The 22,828-nt window shown below is 39.8% G+C and overlaps 1 protein-coding gene across 4 annotated transcripts in view; it reads left to right on the top strand.

Annotated features, from left to right (window-relative positions):
- The first annotated feature begins 1,326 nt into the window (after window positions 1–1,326).
- LOC121083873 (interleukin-1 receptor-like 1) overlaps window positions 1,327–22,828 on the top strand; it is a 30,965-nt gene continuing 9,463 nt past the window's right edge. Inside the window, exons 1-11 of one of the 4 annotated variants that reach the window (XR_005826512.1) lie at window positions 1,327–1,483; window positions 2,679–2,808; window positions 7,159–7,254; window positions 8,122–8,192; window positions 10,434–10,635; window positions 10,933–11,101; window positions 11,192–11,354; window positions 14,464–14,532; window positions 16,429–16,561; window positions 16,654–16,811; window positions 18,360–18,496. Coding sequence is in view for 3 of the 4 variants with exons in the window: in XM_040584684.1 (XP_040440618.1) it covers window positions 8,126–8,192; window positions 10,434–10,635; window positions 10,933–11,101; window positions 11,192–11,354; window positions 14,464–14,532; window positions 16,429–16,561; window positions 16,654–16,811; window positions 18,360–18,370 (972 nt within the window). In the remaining variant the exon portion in view is untranslated. Of the gene's footprint in view, window positions 1,484–2,648; window positions 2,809–7,158; window positions 7,255–8,121; window positions 8,193–10,433; window positions 10,636–10,932; window positions 11,102–11,191; window positions 11,355–14,463; window positions 14,533–16,428; window positions 16,562–16,653; window positions 16,812–18,359; window positions 18,637–22,828 lie in introns of those variants that run through there. The other 3 variants (XM_040584684.1, XM_040584681.1, XM_040584682.1) reach the window with 3 other exon arrangements.

Genomic DNA, 22,828 nt, shown 5'->3' with positions numbered 1-22,828 from the left:
GGTGCCTATGCTAGCCACAAGTAAGGCACCACAACGCAGAGGAACAGGAAGGACACTGCAGCCTCAGCAGGGTGGGTCCCCACTAGCTAAAACCATGTTAGACCTACCATGGGTATGGACAGACCCAGCAACAACTTCCCCTGGCATCCCACCCTTTGCTAGCTCCACCGGTGCTCCCTAGGCTGGCCTCAACAAGTGCAGATAGGGAAACCTTCCGTGCCAGGGTCACTTCTGTCCAGGTGTCCCCTACCGTGTGCAATGACAGTCTGCAAGCAGGGTGCAAAAAATGTACACAGCAAATATTTTCTGGCTAATGCAGGCAGGTATTAGATAGCCAGGATTAATATGCTGCCAGAATAAGCACTGTTTCTTGGAGCACAGTGAACCCTGGTCTTGCTGAGTTGCTGTTTTTCTATCTCTGCTTTTCATCTCAGGTTTTTACCTTTTTTTATGTCATCATTTTTCCTCTTGAACGCTTGAACTCTTAACTCGTAGGACCTCAGTAATTTCATTTGATCTGGGTTTTCACTTCGTGTTTCTAGCATGGCTTTAACTTGTATACTTTTCACAGCTCGGGAGTAGTTTTTTCCAGTACAACCGAGTTAAGTTCGTACAGCCATGCTGCACCAAAGCCAGCCATGGAGTCACAGGCAGCTGAGTCTCTGGGCCATTGAATCCTAGTGCTGGTAAGCACCTGTGGGGACAACTACAACATCTTGATAACCAATATCAGATTTTTCTTTTAGGTCTAACACCTAGTGGCACTCCACTAGGTTGCCAGTAAACTCTTCCAGTGCTTCAAAGATTTTTTTCTGCTTTTTTACATAGATATTCCCTGATTCACTTTAAGCCCATTACTTTTTGATGTCTTTGCTTGGAGAACGTGGGATTCTTTCACTTGCCGAAGTGCTATGCATACAGGCTGCCAAGGGAACATGATGCATCTAACTCCTCAAAGAAATTTCTTGCCATATTTCTGTAAACACATTTTTCCGTATACTTATCAAATAGGACATTCTTAGAAGCTGGGCCAAAAGTTATGAAGCATTCCACATTGACTGTAGTTTCTTATGAAAGCTGCAGAATGGCTTTTGCTCAGCTAGCAACTATCCCCTTTAACCAGGAGCTCCACCTGCATCATGATCTGGGAACAAACTGGGCATGGGGAATGGACTACAGGATGAAGGGCTCTTCTGAGTTATGGAGCAACAGAATGAGCATCTTTGATCTAAGTTTTAGTGGACTTTATTGTAGAAAAAAATTATTCTGTATCTAGGCAATGGAAGTTAGTTTAACCTGAATATATTTAACCTTTCCCCAGAGTAACTGAAATGTTGTGGTGAGAGGATGCTGAATCTGCCACTGAATGCAGATGGTTACTCCAAGCTTGTTGGCCAAGTCTCTAGCACTGGGAAATGAGGAATACCTTGATTAAGATGAAACTCACGAACCTGAGCAGGAAGTGGTTTGTGAGCTTTTCAAGGTAGGGATCTGAGATGACCTTGACCAGTTGACCAAAGCGTTGTGGGATTTCATTGTTGCAGGGTTGGTTTTTTTAGGTCCTTTCTATTTTCTCTATCATGTAGGAAGTGCAACCCCCAGACTACTTCAAAAGAAATGTTTTACTAAGAACCGGGGAAAGCATCGGTGTGACATCAGTAAGACCTTTGCACACTGGCATATAATTGCTACATCTTTGTGCATTGATGTTGAGTTGCTGAATGCTGACAGCAGAGTCCCAGGAACACTGGAAGTGATAAAAGTTATTCATGACTTTGCCAAGAAAAAAATAAGAGTTTGGATGACCATAGTATAAAATCTTGTTTGGTTAAAGAATGAACAGATGATTCTCAAAATGTCTGTAGGGGTTATTCTGCTAAAATGTACAAGCTGATTTGTCCCCTGGAATTTGGCTGATTTGGCATTGAAATTGTTCCTTTGCACTGGCTGCTGCACAAGAAGAGGATAGTTCGGGACCTTTGATCTGATGGGTCCAGGCTTAGCACTGATGCTTGGAAGGCTGCTCAGCAGTCTGGAACAGAGCTCCCTAAAAACATCTTTGCGATGTTTGGTGGCCCATATGGTCTCCTGCCAGTCACTGTACACTGGGTCATGTTGACTGCTGTGGTGACTTCTGCCTCTTGCTCTCTCAGAGTTGCTTCTGGAATTCCTGTGGAATTGCTCTGTCCCTCCATCCTTCTTTCCCTCAAAGACTTAATTTAGCTGCTGGTGCAGACAACTTGTTTCTCAGCAGCCTTCTTCTATCAGCTTAGCTTCAGTGAAGCAGTTTCCTTCACTAAAAACTATTCCTGGTGCTCCAGGGACTTTTAGAGCTGTTCTCCAGGAGCTGCTGCCTGACTAGACCAGGCAAAGCTGTCACTTGTTCCCAGACAAAATCTGTTTCAAAGCACCCTCTGCCAGCTCAGTGTCCCTTTGTTCTCCTCAAGCATGTGAGAAAGCCAATAACCAGCCAGCAGATTTATTGCAGTATAATTATACTAAAGTGGAATAGTTTGTAATTAATGGAAAACCTGTGTTATTTGTAAAAAATATCTGATTAATTGGAACTATGAAATGTCATCTCTGATAGGTACTTAAGGTTACTATAATAATTTGCATGTTCTGCTCTATTCAGTGGGAGGTGTCTCAAAATGAAGCTGTGTGTCTTGCTCCTGCAGATAGGAACTGCACAAGCCAGTTCAAAAGAGTTCCCAGCAATATCTGGTACAAGCTACAGCAGAAAAATTAGTGCAAAGGACTCAGCCACAGAGAGTGAGCCACTTCTCTGCTCTCTGAATTTTCCAGATGGTATGTCAAATTTTTATATTATCATTTAAACAAAAACAACTGAAGTATTTTATAAGGAAGTTTATTTCAGTTCACTTATGTGCTGCTTTATCTCAAGAAAAAAAATAATTAGATTAAAATAGGGGATATGCTTATGTGATAGGCAAATAATTTTTGGAAAAACATATTTATCTTATAATGAAGTGTATTTAGAAATGGATTTTCCCTCAGTTTTCTGACAGATATATTTTAGTAATATATTCAAAGAAAATATTTACTGTGCAATGGATTTTTCAGAGTTTAGTATATTTATGTACTTTCTTGCTTCAAAATGTTTGTAAGAATAATGTTTATATAGATTCTAGTATTTCCATACTTCAATGCCGAAATCCCTAAATTTTACACTTACAGCTCTAACTAGTGTAGGTGTTAACTATTGTGAATGCTAGTTCTGGAATAAATTTGATGTTACTGCTGCTATTTTAATAGCCCATTTCCAGTCAGAGTGGGTTTTCTGGTTTGATAGAAGAATGAAAATAACTTTCAAAAGGTGAACAAATGCATTCCATGTCTTAGTAAACAAATCTTACAAAACTGGTATTTCATGGTATGTTTATGTTGCGGTCTGTTGAGCTTTTTAAAGTACAAATTGCAGTAACATTTCCAAGTTTTGTTAGTATGTAAGGTAATGTACTTTTATATTTTTTTTTCAGTTATATGAACAGTACTATAAACAGTTTGTTGCCAAAAAAGAATCATAAATGTTACTTACAGTTGCCTTTGGAGAAGGAAGGAGTTAAGCTCTATAGACTACTGCTTCTGCAACATAACTAAGGCGTTCCCAGTTCTTTCATCTTCCTTTGACACTGGATCATTAGGGGCTAGGTTTTGACATAGTCTGGTAGTTATCTTGAATGTCTGTATTTGGATCTAGTGCTTTTTCAGCATCGTACTGAAGTTTTCATTCACAGAGCTTAGACTTAAGCTTATAACATACAGTTATTGTGAGTGATAGGAAAAAAGAGATTTATGGGAAATGTCTCTTTATCTTTTTCCCCCTGAATATTAGTGATCTAATTATACTAAGTATGCAAAAAAACCTATTATGCAAGTTTTACTTCAGATAAATGTAATAAAACGGAAGTTCTAAATAAATCTGCAAAATCAGAAAGAAAACTCGTAACTTTGTGTCTCAGTGTTTCAAGCTACAAGAATGTCTTCCTTTTGATTGTGGGATGTCTTAGTGCTTTTATCTTGTGCCTCATAATACCATTTTTATTTCACCTAAGTATCATGGAAGCATAGATGCTTTCACTTTGCTTTGTGCAGAGTAATGCCACAAGCTTAAAGGCACTAGTGAACCAGCCCTTCTCTTGCTATTTGCTGTCTAGAACTCCAGCCTCTCCCTTGGGTTTTATTGAGGTAGTTTGGCAGTTCACTGCTGACTTTGGACAATGCAAACAGAATCATGTTGTTCTTTTAATTGTCTGAGCTCTTTGTATTTTTAGGGAACATTTCTGTTTAACCTAAAGCCCCCATATATTGCACATATTCACATACACAAACCCCAGACTCTATTAAAATGTTCCCAATACACAGCAACTTAAAAATGGGGCGAAAATCAATAAAGTAATCATCAAAGTTAGGTGGGGAGAATCTGTTCTTTCAGCACAACTGCTTTGCACTGTTTTGGTGCAGGCTGGTAGCCCAGTATGTGTAAGGTCTCTTGAAGACATACTTTTTCAAGAAACGATTTTCAAGGCTAAGTACAACTGGTGAGTGCAATGATAGGCAAATAGAAATGTCCTACTCCTGGATCATTCTGGTACTTGTTAGAAGCATTTGTGAGGGTAAGTAATTGGCTGTCTTCATTCCTGGACAAAGCTGTATCTCAAAAATGGAGAAAGTACCGCTCCTTGCAAGTTTTTGTTAATCACCAGCTTTCCATTTCTTAGGGCTGCAATAGCACTGGTAACAAGGGACTCACCAGTATCTCCAATAGAGGTATCAATTTTGGCCAAATACAAAATAGACACATACAAATAAAATATCAAATGAGAAAAACCTCATTTCAACAAGTCTCCAAATCTAGTCTGTGAAGCTGACTTTTCTTTTAAAATCAGTTGTTTTACTTTTTGTCATCTTGCCGAAGTATCTGCTTGCTTAAACAAAATAGCTTTAAAAAGTAGTAGGACAATTAGTGTAACTGCTGGTTTACCTTGTTGGGGGCAAATAACTTCATGGAACAGAACAAAACACTTCGAGGGAAAAAGCTCCCAGCAGAGAAGAAATATTAGTAATTTTTTTTAATGTCTATTTAATTACTCAACCTAATGATACTAAATTCTATTTATTATTCAGCTTAGAGTTCTTAGCTGATTCTTAGGGTCTGTTTGGAGACTTCACTGTGGAGACTCAGTTGACACAGGTGTATCTAATCTCAGCTGTATGAACTAGCCCTGCGGCAGCTCGTGCTTTGCATATCATGTTTGCTTATGTGTATACACATACATGTGCTTTGCATGCTGTAGGCATCGAGCATCTGATGGCACGTTGCTCTGGGAGGCTGCATAAATAACCTTTGGAGGGATTCACCTTCCCTTGCTACATTGCTAGTTCTGACATGTATACCCTGCTGCCGTCCTCCTCTGGACAAAACAAACTATTCCAAATGTACGTGGGTAATGAATATTTTAAAATCAGCTTGCAAAACTGGCTGCCTGGTTGGGCAGAAGGATCTTTTAGAAAGAAAAGGTCTCCTCTGCATAAGCCAATGCTCGGTAGCAAAGACAAAAAAGTATGGAGATGGCAAATTATTTGGAATGATCAACAATGGCTCTTGGGAGCTGCGAGTGAAAAAAGTAATTTCTGTGAGAAAAAACAAGTGAGACATAGGCTAACCAGAGCTGATTTGAACCAGTAAGATCAGGTACAGTAACAGGTAGTGAAAGACCGTTAACTAGAGTGGAAATTAGTGCAGAGAATCAAGTGGTGTTTCAGAGCGGATCTATATCATAACAAGGCTCAGTGAAAGAAAGTTAAGGAAAATCAGTTCTAGATGGCAGTGTTTCGATTTTACCCAGAGAGACAGAAATGGAGCAGGCAGATATCTCATGAATTGTGTAAATGAAGTGCTCACTGCAGTATGCCAGAGAAACTTTCTTCACTTGCTCATAATATGCTGTTCAGGAGATTAAGACACCATGTATCAATTAAATGTTGCTCGTAACAGTGAACTGGTTTTCAAATATGTGCAGGGCATTTGCATGTCCCTTTCCTTTCTCAGGAGAATATGGAGCCATGACTCCCCATATAATTTTTCAACTGTGATCAACACAGACCTTAGCTCATGAATGAAATCAACACAGTTGCTGGGAAATACAAATCTGTTTAGGTCCTGAATTGGATCCAGGCATCTAGTAACTGGGATATGAGAAACACTGCTCCCCATTCCCACCTGTCACTCTACTTTGCTCCCTGTTAGTGTCAGAAATAAATTCTAGGAGCAAGCCTTCTGCTCTGAAGGATGAACGAAGATAAATGCTTTGCTGTGTTGATGCTGTGAATTCTGTTGTGTGCCATTTCGCTCTGTATCTTTCTTCCCTGGGGGCCTGCCCTGTCCCAGGCCACTTCTGAACCCTCTTCTGGGCCAGTTTATTCATTCCGTACAGGGCAAAACTCCTGATGTTTGTTGTGCTGAAATGTACCTTCTAAAAATCTATTAACTTGGCCTAAGATTTCCTTAAAATTAAAGAAGTCAATAGACTGGATGCACTTGTACGTGGTGCTTATCTCCAGCTCTAATGAAAGCAAGCAGCTCCTCAAGCACACTGTTTCTAGGAGCTCCTGTCTGGTCACTTGCTTCCCATAAAAGGCATGGAATCAGTCTTGCCATGACGTTAATGCTGGAATGCTGCTTTTTTGGTATAAATGTCATCTTTCCTGTGACTTGTGAATATCCTTGCAAAACAGCTACACTGAGATTCTCAAGATTTTCTCTTCCAACACTAAGTTTTGTTGTTACTTTTAAAAGTAAGAATAAGCCTCTGTTTTTTAATGTTATTAAACCTTCTAAAAGAAGAAACTTTCCATATCAATACAAAGCTGGTGACATTTCTGAAAGCTCAACATTGAGTTTGTTCCGAGTTTCAGACTTGGCAAGAAGTCTTGACAGGGTCTGTCAATGTTTGTTTAGTCTGGAAATCTTTGGCACTGAAATAAAAATTTGTTGCAGCAAGGGTGATGACTACTTACCATGCCTGTATGGTTTTTGCCTATTTTTTACTATACCTCTTGTGCTTACTGTCTGCAAGATAAATTATTATTTGTTTCTAACTTGATTTCTCCTGAAAACTTATCTGCCATCTGTAGTACCATGGGACTGCTTCTTCCTCATACATAATAGTAGAACTCACTGCTCTGTGACCTGCAGTGGAGGACAGCATTGAAGCAAAGGATTTATTAATGGTAAGTAGAACAAGGCTTACAGCTGTGTACTATAGCTGGATTGCGTATCTGCTGCCTCCTGAGATATTCCTAGATTAGGTCAATTTAATGTCTATGGACAAATAGCCAGTTTCTTTAATAAATGGGTTTGCTGGAGAGTGCCTGAACCACACCCCAAGCTGTGAATTACAGCATCTGCATATAAATTAGACACAAATAAAACCAGCAGTGAGGCATGGGATCTGCCCTACTGCTGTTACATATGTTCCTTTACCTACCTTTTCAGTCCATTTCTTCAGTTCCCCTTCAGGTTCACATTGCTGATGGCACTCACCTGGTTTTGTTCTTCGTGCTAAATGCTTAACTAAAGAAGCTGTCACTGAAGATACTGCCACTTCCATAGAAAGCCAAAAAGATGTTGTGTACCTAAGCAGTTGATTTAATGTAAGCTTAATTCAAAGCCAGGGTATATATCTTCAAATCCAGGATCCATCCTTTTCTAAATTGAGGTATAATTTTTCTGCACTTGACTATGAAAAGAAGCTTCCTCAAAAAAAGCGGTAACCAAGAAAAAAGAGATTCAGCTTGAGGCCCACCATGGCAGAGTAATTCCCCCACCCCCATTGGACTAAGTCATAACATTACTTTCAACGGAACATCAACTGTTGCATTGATTATAGAGCAAAGTATCATCTCAAAGCTGCAAAACCACTCCTACACACTCACTCCCTCACTCCCTCACTCCTGCACAGAGCAGCTGACATGATGCAGTTTTTCACTGCATGATATTGTTATCTATTAGTAGATGTACATCAGTACCATGGCAACAGCATAACTGATGCAGTCAGAGTAAATTCTGAGATATTAATTTTTTTCTTTTTGCTTTAGAAATATGATGAGGTATGTACATTTGATCTTCCTGTCTCCCTTCCTCTCGGTTTCCATGACATCTGAAACATGTAAGTCACACTTTAAAAATACTTTCTGATGAGTTTTATTCTGTGTAGGCTGTTCCCAAATTGGTAATTGTTTTAAGCTTAAAATTAGCTAGTTTACCTAAAGACACAAATCATAGCTTAAAACCTAGCTTTATGTGTTTTCTCTGTATTATAAAATGCACCTAGTAACGTCCATTCCTGTAACATTAAGTCTAGGTTCTACTGCTCCTTGCCATCTCTGCAAGCAGAAAGAAAAGGGTCTTTTTGAAAGGATTTGAGAGTAGCTGGTGTTAGAGGCCCCAGCTGCGCAGTCTCCCAGAGCATGCTTAAATAACACCAAACAGGGCATATGTGTATGCACCCTGCTGAACCTGGGAGATAACTGGGCTCTTTGATCCTTAAAAATGATTTTTAATATCCTGGTTTTGGGGGTGGTAACCCACAAGTGCAATGTAACACTAACATTTCCCTGCATACGGAGGGGAGATTCAAAACAGTAAGCTCTTTCTGACAGGTCAGGTCTGCTGACTCAGCTATGCCATGCTGAACAGTGACACAGCGTTACATAGCGCTCATCTAGTTCTAGTCTCCAATGGAGCTGCTTGTTTGAAAAATATCTAAATCTCTAAATATTTCCCCATATTCTCAGGTTTACAACAGCAATGCTTAAAGTCAAATTCATTACATTTATTAAGAGGCCAAATTCTGCTTAAGAATTTGCCAAGATAATTTTCATTGATGTCACTGAGTTTAGATGAGGCCTCTCATTTTCTGTGTGTTCCTTTCCCCCCTGTATTTTTCCTTGAAGAAAGCTCTGTTTCCAACGTGTTCCTCCTTTGGTGGGGCAATGCTGCCTTTCCTGACACCTCTGATATATCCCACCGTCTTTGCAAGGCTCAAGGGTGGGAATGCTGTTAAAGTGATGGAGTTGGGGGTGCTCATAGCTGATGCGGCTAATTTAGGTGACTGAATTAGTAAGCGAGATGACATGTAATGTCAGTGGAGATTGACCACGTTTTTAGAAAGAACAAAAGCAGAAGCCAAGTGTTCACCTTGTAGAGAGGCTCACCACCTGATTTGTGCACTTATGTGTCTAAAGCCAAGCAATGGCAAGACTCCTACAGTGTCATTTTTGATAGATACTCTCTGTTTTGTTTAGCTATTTCATTACATACTCTCATTTTCTTGCTCCCTTATCTACTGTAGCTCCTCTGCCAATCTCCGTCTTTGTCCAGTCTCCATCCTTGTTTACTTTCTCACCTTTCCGTTTTCCAAAATGCAATTTTACTTTCAGATTAGCATTTCTATTTTCAGCAGCTAGTTCACAGTTCAGGTGCCTGGGTACTTAAATATCTGTCAAAATTGCTCGATTCAAGTTTCTCTGGACCAGTTTCAGTATTCAAAAGTAGAAAGATACACAGTAAAAAGAAATCAGTATTAGTGTCTTACTCCCAATTAGATCCTCTTTTTTCTTGTGAGCATGTGTGGTTTGTTTTCTTAAGCTTCTTATTTGTCTCTTATTCCTTTCTGGCATCTTTTCACCTTCCCATCAGATTCTTCCTTTCAGTCTGTTGCATTTCTTTCATTTTTTCACATTTTCATGCACTTCAGACAGAAACTCCTCTGGATTTTGTCTTTTTTTTTTTTTTTTGCTTTTCTTTTCTTTTTTTAATAATAATCTACAGAATTCCTTCTTCTACTATTTTTTTCTTCCAGGGAAAGAAAAATAATTATTAATTCCTTTTTCTGTATTAAAAAAAAGCAGAACACAACTCTTTCCTGTTGTATAAATAAATATTCATTATACTGAAGTAAGGAAAGCTAACTTCATAGTACAGTGTTAAAGCCAGTACTTATCTTTGTGTTTAAATTCCTGTTTTGAATAAAACCAGGATTTCAACCACAGATTTGCCTAAGAAGATTATTTCAAGAAATCACTATTTTTCAATTAAAACCTCATAATTTTTAGTGTATATCTGGTTTGAATCTAGGGTTTGGTTTGGTTTGTTTGTTTCTTTCTTTGTTTCAGTCCCACACATTAATTACTATTTTTGAAAACAAAGGGCTCCATAACTCAAGGTAAACAACATTTTTCTTTAAAAATATCTAGTGAGAATAAGTTTGCTATATATCTTCTCTGATAACCCAAGGAAGCTAGAGGGACATGACTGGCCTACTGATCCAGAAATGCCAAGTTCTCCTCTGTCTCAATGGGGCTAAGGTTTAATTAATCTGAGGTTTTTATTTTTTGTTCATTTGCAGTTGATGCAATGGAAGGTGAGGCTTTAGTTATAAAATGTCCCCGATGGAATTCATCTTTGAAAGTCACCTGGTATCACACGAATACTAATAAAATAATTCCTGCAGAAGAAGAGGGATCACGAATATTTTCCTTAGAACGATTTCTTTGGTTTCTGCCCAGTTCTAGAGACGATGCTGGAAACTACACTTGTGTTATACATTTGTAAGTGCAGCATTGAAAAGTGAACGGTGTAAGACTGGAAAGAAACATACATATTTTAATAATGCATTCTAATTATTATCTGTGGACATGATGCCATTTTTTCATGGTGTATACCATTTCATGTAACTTTTCATACTGCAATTGCTATTTTTGTAACAGATCATTGAAATCAATCTGTGACTGAACTGCAATAATAATCCATATGTTTATAAAAAAACCCTCATATTTATTACAAATGTTTAATATATTCCATATAAAAATACTATCATTGACATAACCTTTATTCTATTTTTAAAGTTCAAATAATCGCACAAAGTCATTCAACATGAATGTGCAGGTGCATCCATACAAACCAGGAGTATGTTTCCCAAGCCAGATTCGTTACCCAAATGACACTGGAAGAGGAAAAATTGTTTGTCCTACAATTGACAATTATAAGAATGCTACTATCATCCAGTGGTATAAGGTAAATAAAACCCTGATAGTGCCATTTGTAGATCAGATTACTGTAAGAAGCTATTTGTAGCCAAATAAAGATTATTTTTTTTTCCCCCAGGACTGCAAACCTCTTCAGGGACAGAGATACTTCAAAAATGATAAATATATTTTTATTGCCAACCCAAGAAAGGAGGATGATGGTTATTATACTTGTCAGTTTACCTACACTCATAAAGGAAATGTGTTTAATGTATCAGCAACAAGGATTTTCATAAGTAAGGGTAAGACAGTCATTTTGTAGCTTGCTAAGATTAAAAAAGACTGATGTCTACTTAAAGGAAAGGAAGGTCCTTTTGCACATTAACGAGAAAAACAGTTTCTGTTGGTTTGTTTTGCCTTCTTAATGAAACTTTAGAATAGCTTTTGTGGATGGGGATCCAAATGGAGCAAAGTGGGGATAAATTCAGACGTGGCGACATTCAGCTTTTTGCTAAAAGTCTCTGATGACTTTGGTTACGTGCTGTGGTTGGTAGAGCTGTTTGGTAGCTCTTATTCCTGAAATGAAAGGTCTCCTCAGTGGGATGCTGCAAAGCCCTGTTTTCTATTTGTTTGAGAGAATTTGTAGCTAGTGAGGATCATCTGGTGATCATCGGGAATGCTGCTGTGTTGATGGTCTACAACTCAATACCTTCTGGTCCATCTTGATTATCTACCATTTATTTGATAGTGGGGCTGAAAAAACTTCTGAATTTTTCTTGAAGGAGACAAAATGAGCAAGATATTTATATAGACAGAAAAGGAGGAGTGGAGCTCAATGATTACTGGGTCTCTGTTATTTTGAATGCAGCCAACATGGCCAAGGTGTGTGGACTTTGGGGTGCCTATAGGATGCAGTCTCCTCTTTTTTTTTTTTTTTTTTTTTTTTATTTCATTTGTATTTGAATGGTGGTTGAGGAAGAGCATGCAGCAATTAGCAGTTCCAGATTGCATCTACGTGCAAAACTTCAAAATGTGTCTTCGGTTCTGCAGTTAGATCAGTAGAAAAATAATCAGAAAGACAGGTTTTGGTGTGGGAGTGGGGGTGGGGCTTTGGTTCAGGTTGTGTGTTTTGTGTGTTTTTTTTTCTCAAAAATAGATAATGTTCATTTGCAGACTGACATCAGATCTCTTTGCTGTGGGGAGGCACTCAGCTTGGGGGCAGAATGCAGATTTGGAGCATAGGAGCCTTGATTCCAGTTTTCACTGCTGTGCCAAAATCTCAGTAACGGAGTTTGTTCTGATTCTGAGCTGGACAGAAGGCAGATTTGAGCTTAGACCTAGTACAGTATCTTAGGGGGTGTTGTGCCTTTCCTCCATCTCTTCTGTTTAATACCCTCCTGGTCTACGTGACACTTGTCTGCCTAACAATTTTTGTTTGAATGTACTTTCATCAAAACTTTTTTAACTGATCAGGAATATTGTATCTGCATTAAAATCCAGCAATTTTCATTATATTTGGCACAAAGGCATCCAAATTTACAAAAACCTTTGTTACATCCAGGCAGATTACTTAATTTCATAGGTAATTTCACTTTCTTTTGAAATCATTGCAGAAAGAAGGGATTGCAACATAACGTGAAACCTGACCTCGGTCTGTCGTGTGTGCTCCAGTTTTTACTAAATTCACAGTACTTAATGACAACGTCTTTGCCTTTTTATCAGCCCTTAAAATTAGTATGCCGATGAGTAGAGCTGTTACGTTTTGATAATACTGGCTTATGATGTACATTCCTGTTGCCTTGCAGATCCACACCGACACAGAGGACATTCTGTCTCTGAATGCTGGCAGCTAAGAACTTGGCATAGGCAGCTAGCTAGGAAGTTACTGACTTTCTCCTGACTTCTTTTTTACCAGATCTGGCTAATGAAAATTAGAAACAGTTAGGATAGGTAAAGAGAATTGCTCTTTTGGCAGCCTGGGAAGCAGGGGGTTAAATGAGTTCCTGCAGACTTTTTTAGGGAAATGTGGTTATGGGCTTCACAGAGGTACCTCGAGGGGGAAAAGATAGCAAGCAATGTCTGCAGTGGGAAACAGAAGACAGTATAAAGGGCAAGAAAAGAAGAAAAAATGGATCAAGGGCAAAAACTCTGAAAGGTCTGAATGCCTAATTCAAGTCAAGTGGACGGATGTAGTATGGACCTGTCCATAACAATTATTAGCGGGGATGGAAATGAATATGTTGAAGAACAAGTAGTATTCATTCTAGAAGGAATATCTATAAGGGACGCTCAATGTCATGGCAGACTGATGTAATGGGAAGCAATTTTGTGCAGCAGTGGTGCACAGACAGCAGAGATTCTTGGGAACCAGACACACTGCAATGTCCTGCAGGGATGGAGGAAATGAAGGGAAACACCGGCAGGCAGCTGTGGGCTAGAAGGTCCTCTGTTCAGACTCTGCAGAGAAGTACATATTAGCTATTTCTTTATTGTGGATATGAGAAATTTCTGAAATGTCAGAAGGAATCTCTTTATTTCTTTTTAAAAACAAAATAAGCTACTGAGAAAATACACAATCCTGTAACTGCATTTGCTTTTTTCCCCACTCAGCAGCTAAAATAGTACTTGAGAAACTAAAACTTTTCTTTGCTTTTTATGTACAAAAGCATAAATTAAATAAATGGAGAGAAAATACTTAAACACATACAGACTCCGCAGAAATATTTGGTCATAGGAATAAAATCACATGATCCCAAAAGACATGTGAAATTCTGCTTTGGGATCTTAAAATATCAACTGTACAGATTATAATCATTATCTACTCTGCCCTGCTGAGGCCGCACCTGGAGTGCTGTGTCCAGTGCTGGGCTCCCCAGTTCCAGAGGGACAGGGAACTACTGGGGAGGGTCCATGGAGGGCTACAGGAATGATGAGGGGACCGGAGCATCTCCCTTGTGAGGAAAGGCTGAGGAAGATGGACCTGTTTAGCCTGGGGAAGAGAAGACCGAGAGGGGAGCTTACCAATGCGTACAAATATCTTAAGGGCGAGTGTCAAGAGGACAGAGCCAGGCTTTTTTTCAGTGGTGCCCAGTGACAGGACAAGGGGCAATGGCACAAACTGCAACACAGGGAGTTCCACCTGAACGTGAGGAAGAACTCCTTTACCTTGAGGGTGATGGAGCCCTGGGACAGGCTGCCCAGAGAGGCTGTGCAGTCTCCTTCTCTGGGGACATTCAAAACCCACCTGGACAGGACTCTGTGCAACCTGCTGTGGGTGACCCTGCTGTAGCAGGGGCTTGGACTGGGTGATCTGCAGAGATGCCTTCCAACCCTGACCTTCCTGTGATTCTTACAAAATGTGCTTTCACAACCTTCTAATATGTGTTTTCTTTCCCTCCTTAATTTCTAAAGAAAAACATTCACCTCTGCCTCCTCAAATTTTGTTTCCAAAGGATAAAGGTGTCATAGAAGTGGAGCTTGGTAAGTACAGACTTTATATTGTTTATAAATTGACATTTGGTGATGGCCTAGCAAACATGGAGATCTTCAAGAAGATTTAATGATGAAACTTTTTGTAACTGTTTTGCGCCACGTTTACCAGATTTAATTCACCCCAGGCCCAGTGGTGTGGCAGTAGATATAACTGATGAGTTATTTAGGCATAAGCAGAAATCTAAGGGGATTTAAATAACCCATTCTACCCTCTCTGGAACACACTAGGAATACTCACACAATCAATTATTACATCTTGGCTGAAGGGGTGACAGCTTCCATCCACTTCAAAAAGGGCTTTATCTAAATTTCTTGAAACCGCTTGATGATACCCTTAAGAGGGAAGGATGGACTGTTCTTGCAGCTACAGATACTCCTTGTTACTTTCAGTCTCTGTGTGGAGACAGTGGCTGTGTCTCCTTTGATGAATGAAGGAGAGCAAAGGACTGGTTGCTGGCCCTGAGGCTCAGGAGCACTGCCTGGCTCATGTCCATGTTGGCTAGCATTGAGCAGACTTGTCTGGTTGGAGGATACTGGGAGGGCTGAAAGACAGGACCAAGGAATGAACTTAGAAATAGCAGCTGGAGAGCCTGTGATGCAGACCTTGCTCCCTGGCTGCCTTTCATTTAGGACTGTAGATGTTCTCAGTGATTTAGATTCACCCTGCGTAACTTGTGGCATCAGAGCAAGGTGTTTGTGGTAGGACTGAAAGCCCTTTGGGGTTTCTGTGTAGTCAACAGAGAAAGGTGGACCTCTCCAGAAAGCGACCGAGCCCATCTGAAACACAAATAGGTAGGCCAGGATGCCTGTCTCCCAAGGCAGGTGGGGTGAATCTGGGCCACTGGGAGAAGGGATCGCAATTACCACTCCACTGCTTCTGTCCTACAGCAAGACTGCTCTGGTAGCAAGTACTGCAGGGGCTCAGGACCCTGCCTGAGGTGCCACGTAACTGTGGCTCGGAGACATCGCATTGACTCGCATTCCCATTCTTTGTTCCTCTTTCCCCCAGTTGCTTTGTCACTCAGAATTAGATGGTCTGTGCTCCCAGACTGCCTTTCTCTAATGAGACGGTCAGTCTCTAGTGCTCTATAGGCTCTGCCCACCCCTCTGGAACAGTAAGTAACCTGGCAGCACTTGCATGGAGCAAATGCGCTTCACATTTAAAAACCATTTCCTGTACTGGTCATATTGTCTCCTATTTGCAAAAATGAGGGGATTGCTCCATGCTCCCCAATATCAATTCAGGATGTAAGTCATAAGATTTGTTAATCTTATCTAAGCCCTGCTTAGATGCAGATATACATGGAAATAATTTAAAGTGTTTTAATTATAACTTCTTCTAGTGCAACAGTGACTCTTACTTTGGAATAAGTATTTCCTAATGACAAATATTTATTAAGTAATTTCCTGGTTTAGTTTTGCTTGGACTGGTTTACTTTACTTTTGTCCAGCTTGAATAAAATCCAAGGTAAGACTCTGCACAGAAGACTTATGCAAAATAATATATACTGAAATCTAATTATGTTATTTCCATGTACATTTATGTGTAAACAAGCATTTACTTTTCATGTTCTTAATAGTTGATTATATGGGTTAAACATTATAAGTAAAGTCTACATTGCCTTCATCACAACAAATATAAATAATTCCTTTTGTAATCCTTGGTGTTGTATTAGATCATTTGTTAAAAATCTCATTTTATTATTCTTTTCAAGTCTCTTCTATGCATCATTTTGTCAGCAGTAGTTCAGAAAAATATGCCAAAATTGTTAAGGCAAAACTCACAGGTGGTATGAAGATTTGTAGAAAAAGATTTTATGAGGAAAATAAAATTATACTTGTTTTTAATCAAGGAATATTTACATCTGTCTGTATCTTGATTAGGTGCCACTTTGTCTCTGAAATGTCAGGCCCGCTTGGGGATTAAGAAACAGGCATTGGCTTCTGTCACATGGGATGTAGATAATATTCCAGTGAAATACTTAGGTTTGTCAAGATTTCATGAAAAAACTCATTTGTAAGTACATATAACACAGAATAATCTTTCGCCTATGCAAACTATGCTTAGCCGTTAAAGCCAACAGTACCAGCTCTTTCTCTCTTTATTAGTTTTGAAGGACGTCAGCATGAATTTTACAGAGAGACCGCTTTGCTTATTACTGAAATAAAAAAGGAAGATCTGCAGGCAAATTTCACGTGTGTAGCAGTGAATGAAATGCAGAACACAAAAGTCACAGTGACGTTACGACTCAAAGCACAATATGAGGGTAGGATTTTTTCATTTTGTTTTCTTACATGTTACACTCAGTTTGGAATACGTTGGTCATTTTATTTTATTATTTGTTTCTGTTAGTAAGAAAGTTTCAGTTAGTGAGAGGGAAAACCAGCCTGCTTCCTTCCTTCACCAAGCCAGTGGTGAAATTCTTATGGCTTCATTAGGTCATGAAAGTCCTTGGGGTAAATTCTGCTGACAGGGGCATTACTCAAATGGTGTCAGCAAGAGACTAAATATGCAAAGCACAACTGTATCAGCCCTGTGATAATATCCTGTTTCTAGGATATTTCTGTGAGAGAACAAATTCCCCTTTCCTTGAAGGCAGGCAGTTCACTTGGATTTGAAGCACACTGGTATAGCGCAGTCTGCTCTACAAAATACTCAGGCTGCAGAGGACCCTCTGCAGACGAGAGCTGGTAACGGAACTGACCTCTCCTTTGGTCATCAGTGTTACAATGCATTGTGAGGAGCAGAAATCCATCTTCCTTTGAGAATCAGTCTGTTGTTTCTGGTGTGGAACTGTGGCAGAAAATAGACAAACTTTAAAAAAAAGAGTTTCAGCAGGTTTGCCAGTTTGCTTGCCTTCACTCCCATACCACATCTGTGGTAGTGCCTTGTTTCCTGACTGAATGTTAAGTGGCATGCCTAAGATGTCTGGCTTTGTCCTTTGTTCACTTTGTGCCACACAGAGGTGTGAGTAACACTTTGAAGGCTTTCCCTTGGTTTTGTTTTTAAATTCGTGGTTCTAGTAATTTCTGCCAGAGAAGGAAAATCCAAGGCAGTAAACGTTGGGGGCTGGGATGATCTTTAGCTCCTATCAGAATTTTATTTTAATAGGGATAACCAGATCCCTAAGCACTGTTGCCAGCACCTCTGAGTGAGATTCTTATGGCATAAAACGCTGTTGTGTCTGAAGGCACAACATGAAGCTGGGATCAATGGTTTCCTTTCTTATCTCTTCAGGTATGCTGAACAACCAAGGAGAAGAACATCCAAGGCCTTTAATGGGGATTAGATCTCTATAACAGAATGGTGGGAAGGGTAAAATCAAGGGTATTGTGATCACAGGGTGTGCACAGCTCCAGGTCCCACAGTATTCTTGACAGTTTATAACTTCCTACAGGATCGTGATGTCAAAGCATAGACATATTTCCTTGCCATAGCCTAGGCTAGAAGGGATGTAGGTGAACTATAACAGATGGTGGGTCAGCAGAACAGCATTGATTCCCCCAGAGGAAGGCTGCAGGAGATGTTTTGGTTGGATATTGCAAAGTGAGTGCAAGCGTAGCATCACTCAGGAAGCTGGAAGCCATCAGCTCTGCGCTGAAGTATCTGGGTGTGGGAGCATGCCTGCAATGAGAGGGAAGAAAACTGAGTAACAGTTCCTGCTTGCTCTAGTTCAGGCAATACAAGTCCTTTTTCGGCCCCATGTTACAAACTAATTGAAGGGAAGTGTATACTTTGTATTCTGTATTCATACAGTGATTCATGGAATCTGATTTATGTAGTAGACAAATCTTATTTTGTTTTTTATGCATAGGTTTTCAATAAATGTTAATGAAAGCGTTTGACTGTGAAACTCCGTTTTGCTGCTGCCTGTTTTATGTGGATATCTGTTCCCTTCTCCTTGCTGCTGCTATTGTTGAGAAGCCTGCTTCTGCTTTCAGCACTGTTAGTGTAAGAAATGCTATCTCCAGAAATGGTTGTGCTCTGTTTTAGTTTTCTTTGCTCACTCCTCACACAGCTGAACAACATTTATGCTAAAATAATGACAGCTTGCCTCTGAGTATAATAGAAATGCTGCAGGGTTTGCTTGTGCCTCTCATCCTATAAATGTGTAATAAAAATGTGTACTCTCCTTCCTTTTGTGTTTTGTTTGTTTATTTTTAATGGGGAAAAAAGTTGTTCTGTTTTTTTGTTTGGGTTTGTTTTTTTTTGAATGTGATTGTTCCTTAGTGTTTCGCACAGTACAACTTGTGTCTACTAGCTACTATCCTGTTAATGTTCTTTTAACACAAGTTCCTGCTCTATATTCTGATTTTTTCTCCCCAGGGTATTCAGTATGGGTTACATTATCATTATTTGCAGCAAAGAAAGAGGTGAACAGGTGTTGTGCCACTTACTACTCCAATCAGTCTGTTTTGGGGACATTTGATGAACTAGATAAATAGTGTTTAGTGGCACACTGAGGAAGCAAAGATGCTGTAAGAAATTGCGTTGGAGCTCCTCTGCGTTAATAACTGTTCAGTCTTACAGCAATGAACTCTTTTCAGAAATCTGCTGAATGAATGATTTGGCTCACTACTTGGAAATTTTCCATGGGAAGCACAAATTAAATTTATTTTACTAAATCATAAACAAATACTTTAAGTTCTAATTCACAGTTAACAATATCATTATAGTTAACCCTAACAATTTGCTTTGATAACAATTGTAATCCACATAAGAATCAGAGAGGAGCAACGAGAAAAGGAGTTTTTTTCACAGTCAAGAATGGTGAAAACTATTTGGTTTTGTCTCCATGGAAAACAAAAACACTTCCTTAATACTGCCAGGTACAGATGTCATTGGTAAAGGTGCTTGACATTCCACAGAGGAAAAGTATATTTTCCATTTTAGGGAACATATTGTGAATACATGTATGTATTCACATATGTGTGTGAAGAAAAGTGCTGTATTGTGAGAAAAGTGTCTGTCTCAAGTGGCTGTCCCAAGTGTCTTTTCACTTTTTAAACAAGAAATAAATGCTGTTAAGCAGCTACTCAGCTCTTTAGAAATCAGCTGCATGACCGAAGTACCTCAGTTATCAGGAGTAATGCAATGCAGTCAGCTCTTTTTGGTGTGATTTGGTGCTATCCAGACTATGCACACTATGTCCTTTAGACACAGAAATCAGGCATTTTTTCCTTTGTTTTAAGAGAAGAATTTAATGAGGATTTGGCTATGAATTTTGACAGTCTTTGCAGCTATGTTCTCGCCTCCATTAGGAGGTACTAATGTCCCTGCATATTTCAGCTGCATCTGCTGCTGCATTCAGAGATTGTTTCTGCTGCTGCTGAGGAAGATCTTCGTTTTTTTCTCATCCACCCCCTGCCTAGACTTTGATCACCCCCAGTCAATATGGAACTCATCCTCCCACACTATTTCTGATCCTTTATCTCCCCTCTTGGCCTGAAACTGTTTGGTATCTTCTGACTCCTTCACCATTTGTTCATAAACACATTCTTTGTGTCTCATAATACTGCTTTACAGAAAATATAGGCTGTGTCATTTCCTCCAGATCCTTCAGCCCTATCTCTCCCTTTTTAATTCCAGAGACGGCAGTTGTTGAGATTTTACATTCCCTCTCTGCCACAAAACATGTCCTCTCATGTGCTCTGAGATCATCTGCATAACTTGTGTGGTATGCCTCTGGTCACTGTAAGGCTAAGGAATTTGTGACGACTTCTAATTCCTTTTCCTTCCACCTTTTGTGACAAAAATGTAGTTAGTTCTGCTGGACACCTGGCAAGAGACAGTGACTCTGCCTGCCAGACTGATCCCAACTGCCCTCACAGCTGCTTGGTATCTGTCACGCTGGAAGATGCCACCTCTCAGGAATGAGAAAACTACTCAGCTACACTGTTCACACCAGTTCAGCTGCAGTGGATCAGTGCCGACAAAAGTAGCTCTGCTGGCAGAGGAAGGGAAGCTGTTAGCTCCTGAGACAGAGGCAGTGATAAGTAATTGGAAAAGCACTGGAAGTGTTAACTCCTTAGTCTGCTAGCAGAGCTGGGTCAAGACAGGAGCATCCCTTCAGTATCCCCTTTAACCTGTCTGCTAGGGAATACACAGGCTGGCTGAATACCTTCCAAGTCCTTCTGTTTTTCTTAAATAAGCTGCCACTGGTTTTTTTTTGTTCCTTATCTAGATTCAGGGGTCATTAAATAACTGGAGGTAGCTTTTCATGTGTTTGACACACAAGTGTCATCTTATTTCTCCCTGAGCATTCCTCAATTCTCATTCACAAGGAAGTATAAAATGCCCAGAGAACCACAAATGTTTCTGGTGTGACTCCTCTTCTCTGGACAACATCAGAAAATCCAGTCATTTGGAGCAGAGTTAAAGTTCAGCCCGGAACATCAGCTCTGTTCTTCCTCAAAGATATTTAACACTGAACCTAATCTTTTGACTCATTTTTGGTAGATGGATGTGGACAGGAATTCCAGACTCAGATCTCTGCCTTACTGTCTGAAGTTAATCCACCTTAGAAGCCAGAAAAGTTATAAAAAGGGTTGCTCTTCCAGAGTTTGTCAGGAAATTCTTCAAATGTTGCTTTCTAACTTGTTTTCTCTGGCCTCTCCAATATTATTTCTTGGAAGCTGATAGTTCTATACTCCCATTGGCCTTGAATATAAATAAATAGTATTAGAAGACTTTCTACCCATGAAATCTCTTCCACTAAATGATGCAGCGAAGTCAAATAGAGCAACAGGACCTGTCCAACCTTGTTCAGGACCTCAAAAAGTGACTTGTGTGGCCCTTGCCTCCATTATGCTGAAGACAGTTGATTTATTCCAGAGAAACGAGAGGCTGAGTCAGCCTTACTGGGAACTGAACCAGCTCTTCCAGGAAGATGCTGGTGGGGTTCTTGTCTGATACTTTGCAAGCTGTATAAGTGCAGGAAATTTATCACTTCTTTTCCAGCCTTGGTCTAATCAGTGCAAAACCAAATGTAAACTGCTTTTTAGGTTCATGCTTGCAGAAGTTGTTTGAACCTGTTTCTTCTCTAGATGTTTTAATAGATACTTAATGTGTTAAAACAGTGTTTGAATGTGGCAAGCACACCGTCAACAAATGAAGCAATAAGAAATAATGGCAATCTCTGATGCTTGGGTCATCCTCACCAGGTAGTGGAAAAGGTTTCCTCATTTTTTTCTGTCTGTTTGTGTGTATTGACCAGGAAAATGGATCAAATCATAAAATTTGGATGGGTCTACAAAGACAGAGTTCCTTCGTGGGCATCACGTGACATTGTTAAAACTAGAAAATGGCCGAAACACTATAAAAGTAACTGGTTGTTTTCTTGCCCACTTCAATCTTATTGGAAGGTGGCTTCCCCAGGTCTCCTAGTTCTGGTGAGGTATGCTTCATCATATGCCTGATGTTTCTTTCTCCCTTTAAATGGCAAAGAAAGAAACAGGAAGAAGAGTGTGAAAATCATGTCAAAGTTACCTTGCATCCTACCAGAGGAAAGGGAAAATGTACTTATATGCTCTTTATTTATATACCTTTGCAGTGGAATTTCTGAGATGCTAATATTTTTAGGTTGCCTCCTTAAGTTCTACCTAATGCACTGCCTTATTCATCACCTCCTGGAGAAGCCAGGGAACATGTACATTTCAATATAAGACACTCTTCACTGCTAAATATTTTATCTTATTTCATTCGCTTAGTGCCAAGTCCAAGTGAAAGCTCTGAAATTTCTCCTAGGTGGTGGTCAATGCCTGGTAGCTTATTTACTGGCTGCATACAACCTGCGGCATTTCCAACCTGTACTGCTGCTTATTCTGTAGAAGAAATTGAGACTGGCTTTTTAGCCTGCTGGCAGATGCACCTCCTCATGTGCCAGGGCACTGCTGCAGCCACGTGTCTTGTGTTTGTTTTGCAGGCAGAGGGAGGAAAAGCCCTGAATGTCTGATCCCTGTTCAGAATGCACAAGGCCTGGCTTCGTGAAGTTGCTACCAGTACATATAATCACCCTCCATGGGTTGAGATGCTGTGAAGGGTCTTTACAGTGAGGATGCCAGAGCTGACCTCCATGTTTGTATTGCCAGGATGCTTACGTTTAATTTTATATTTGGTCAACATTCAAAGGAACATTTGTTTCCTCAGCTAAGATAGTTCTGAAATTGCAGCATACCTCAAATCTCATTGTAGCACTGAAGGGGTACATGCTTCCAGTGATATTCCAAGCCAGGGCATTGCATCTGGCAATTATTATGTTTGCTATACCACAGTAAAATAAAA

The sequence above is a fragment of the Falco naumanni genome, chromosome 2, assembly GCF_017639655.2.
Source record: "Falco naumanni isolate bFalNau1 chromosome 2, bFalNau1.pat, whole genome shotgun sequence".
NCBI classification, from domain to species: Eukaryota; Metazoa; Chordata; class Aves; order Falconiformes; family Falconidae; genus Falco; species Falco naumanni.
The sequence above is the reverse complement of the archived record's forward strand: the minus strand, read 5'-3'. Positions and strand labels throughout refer to the sequence as shown.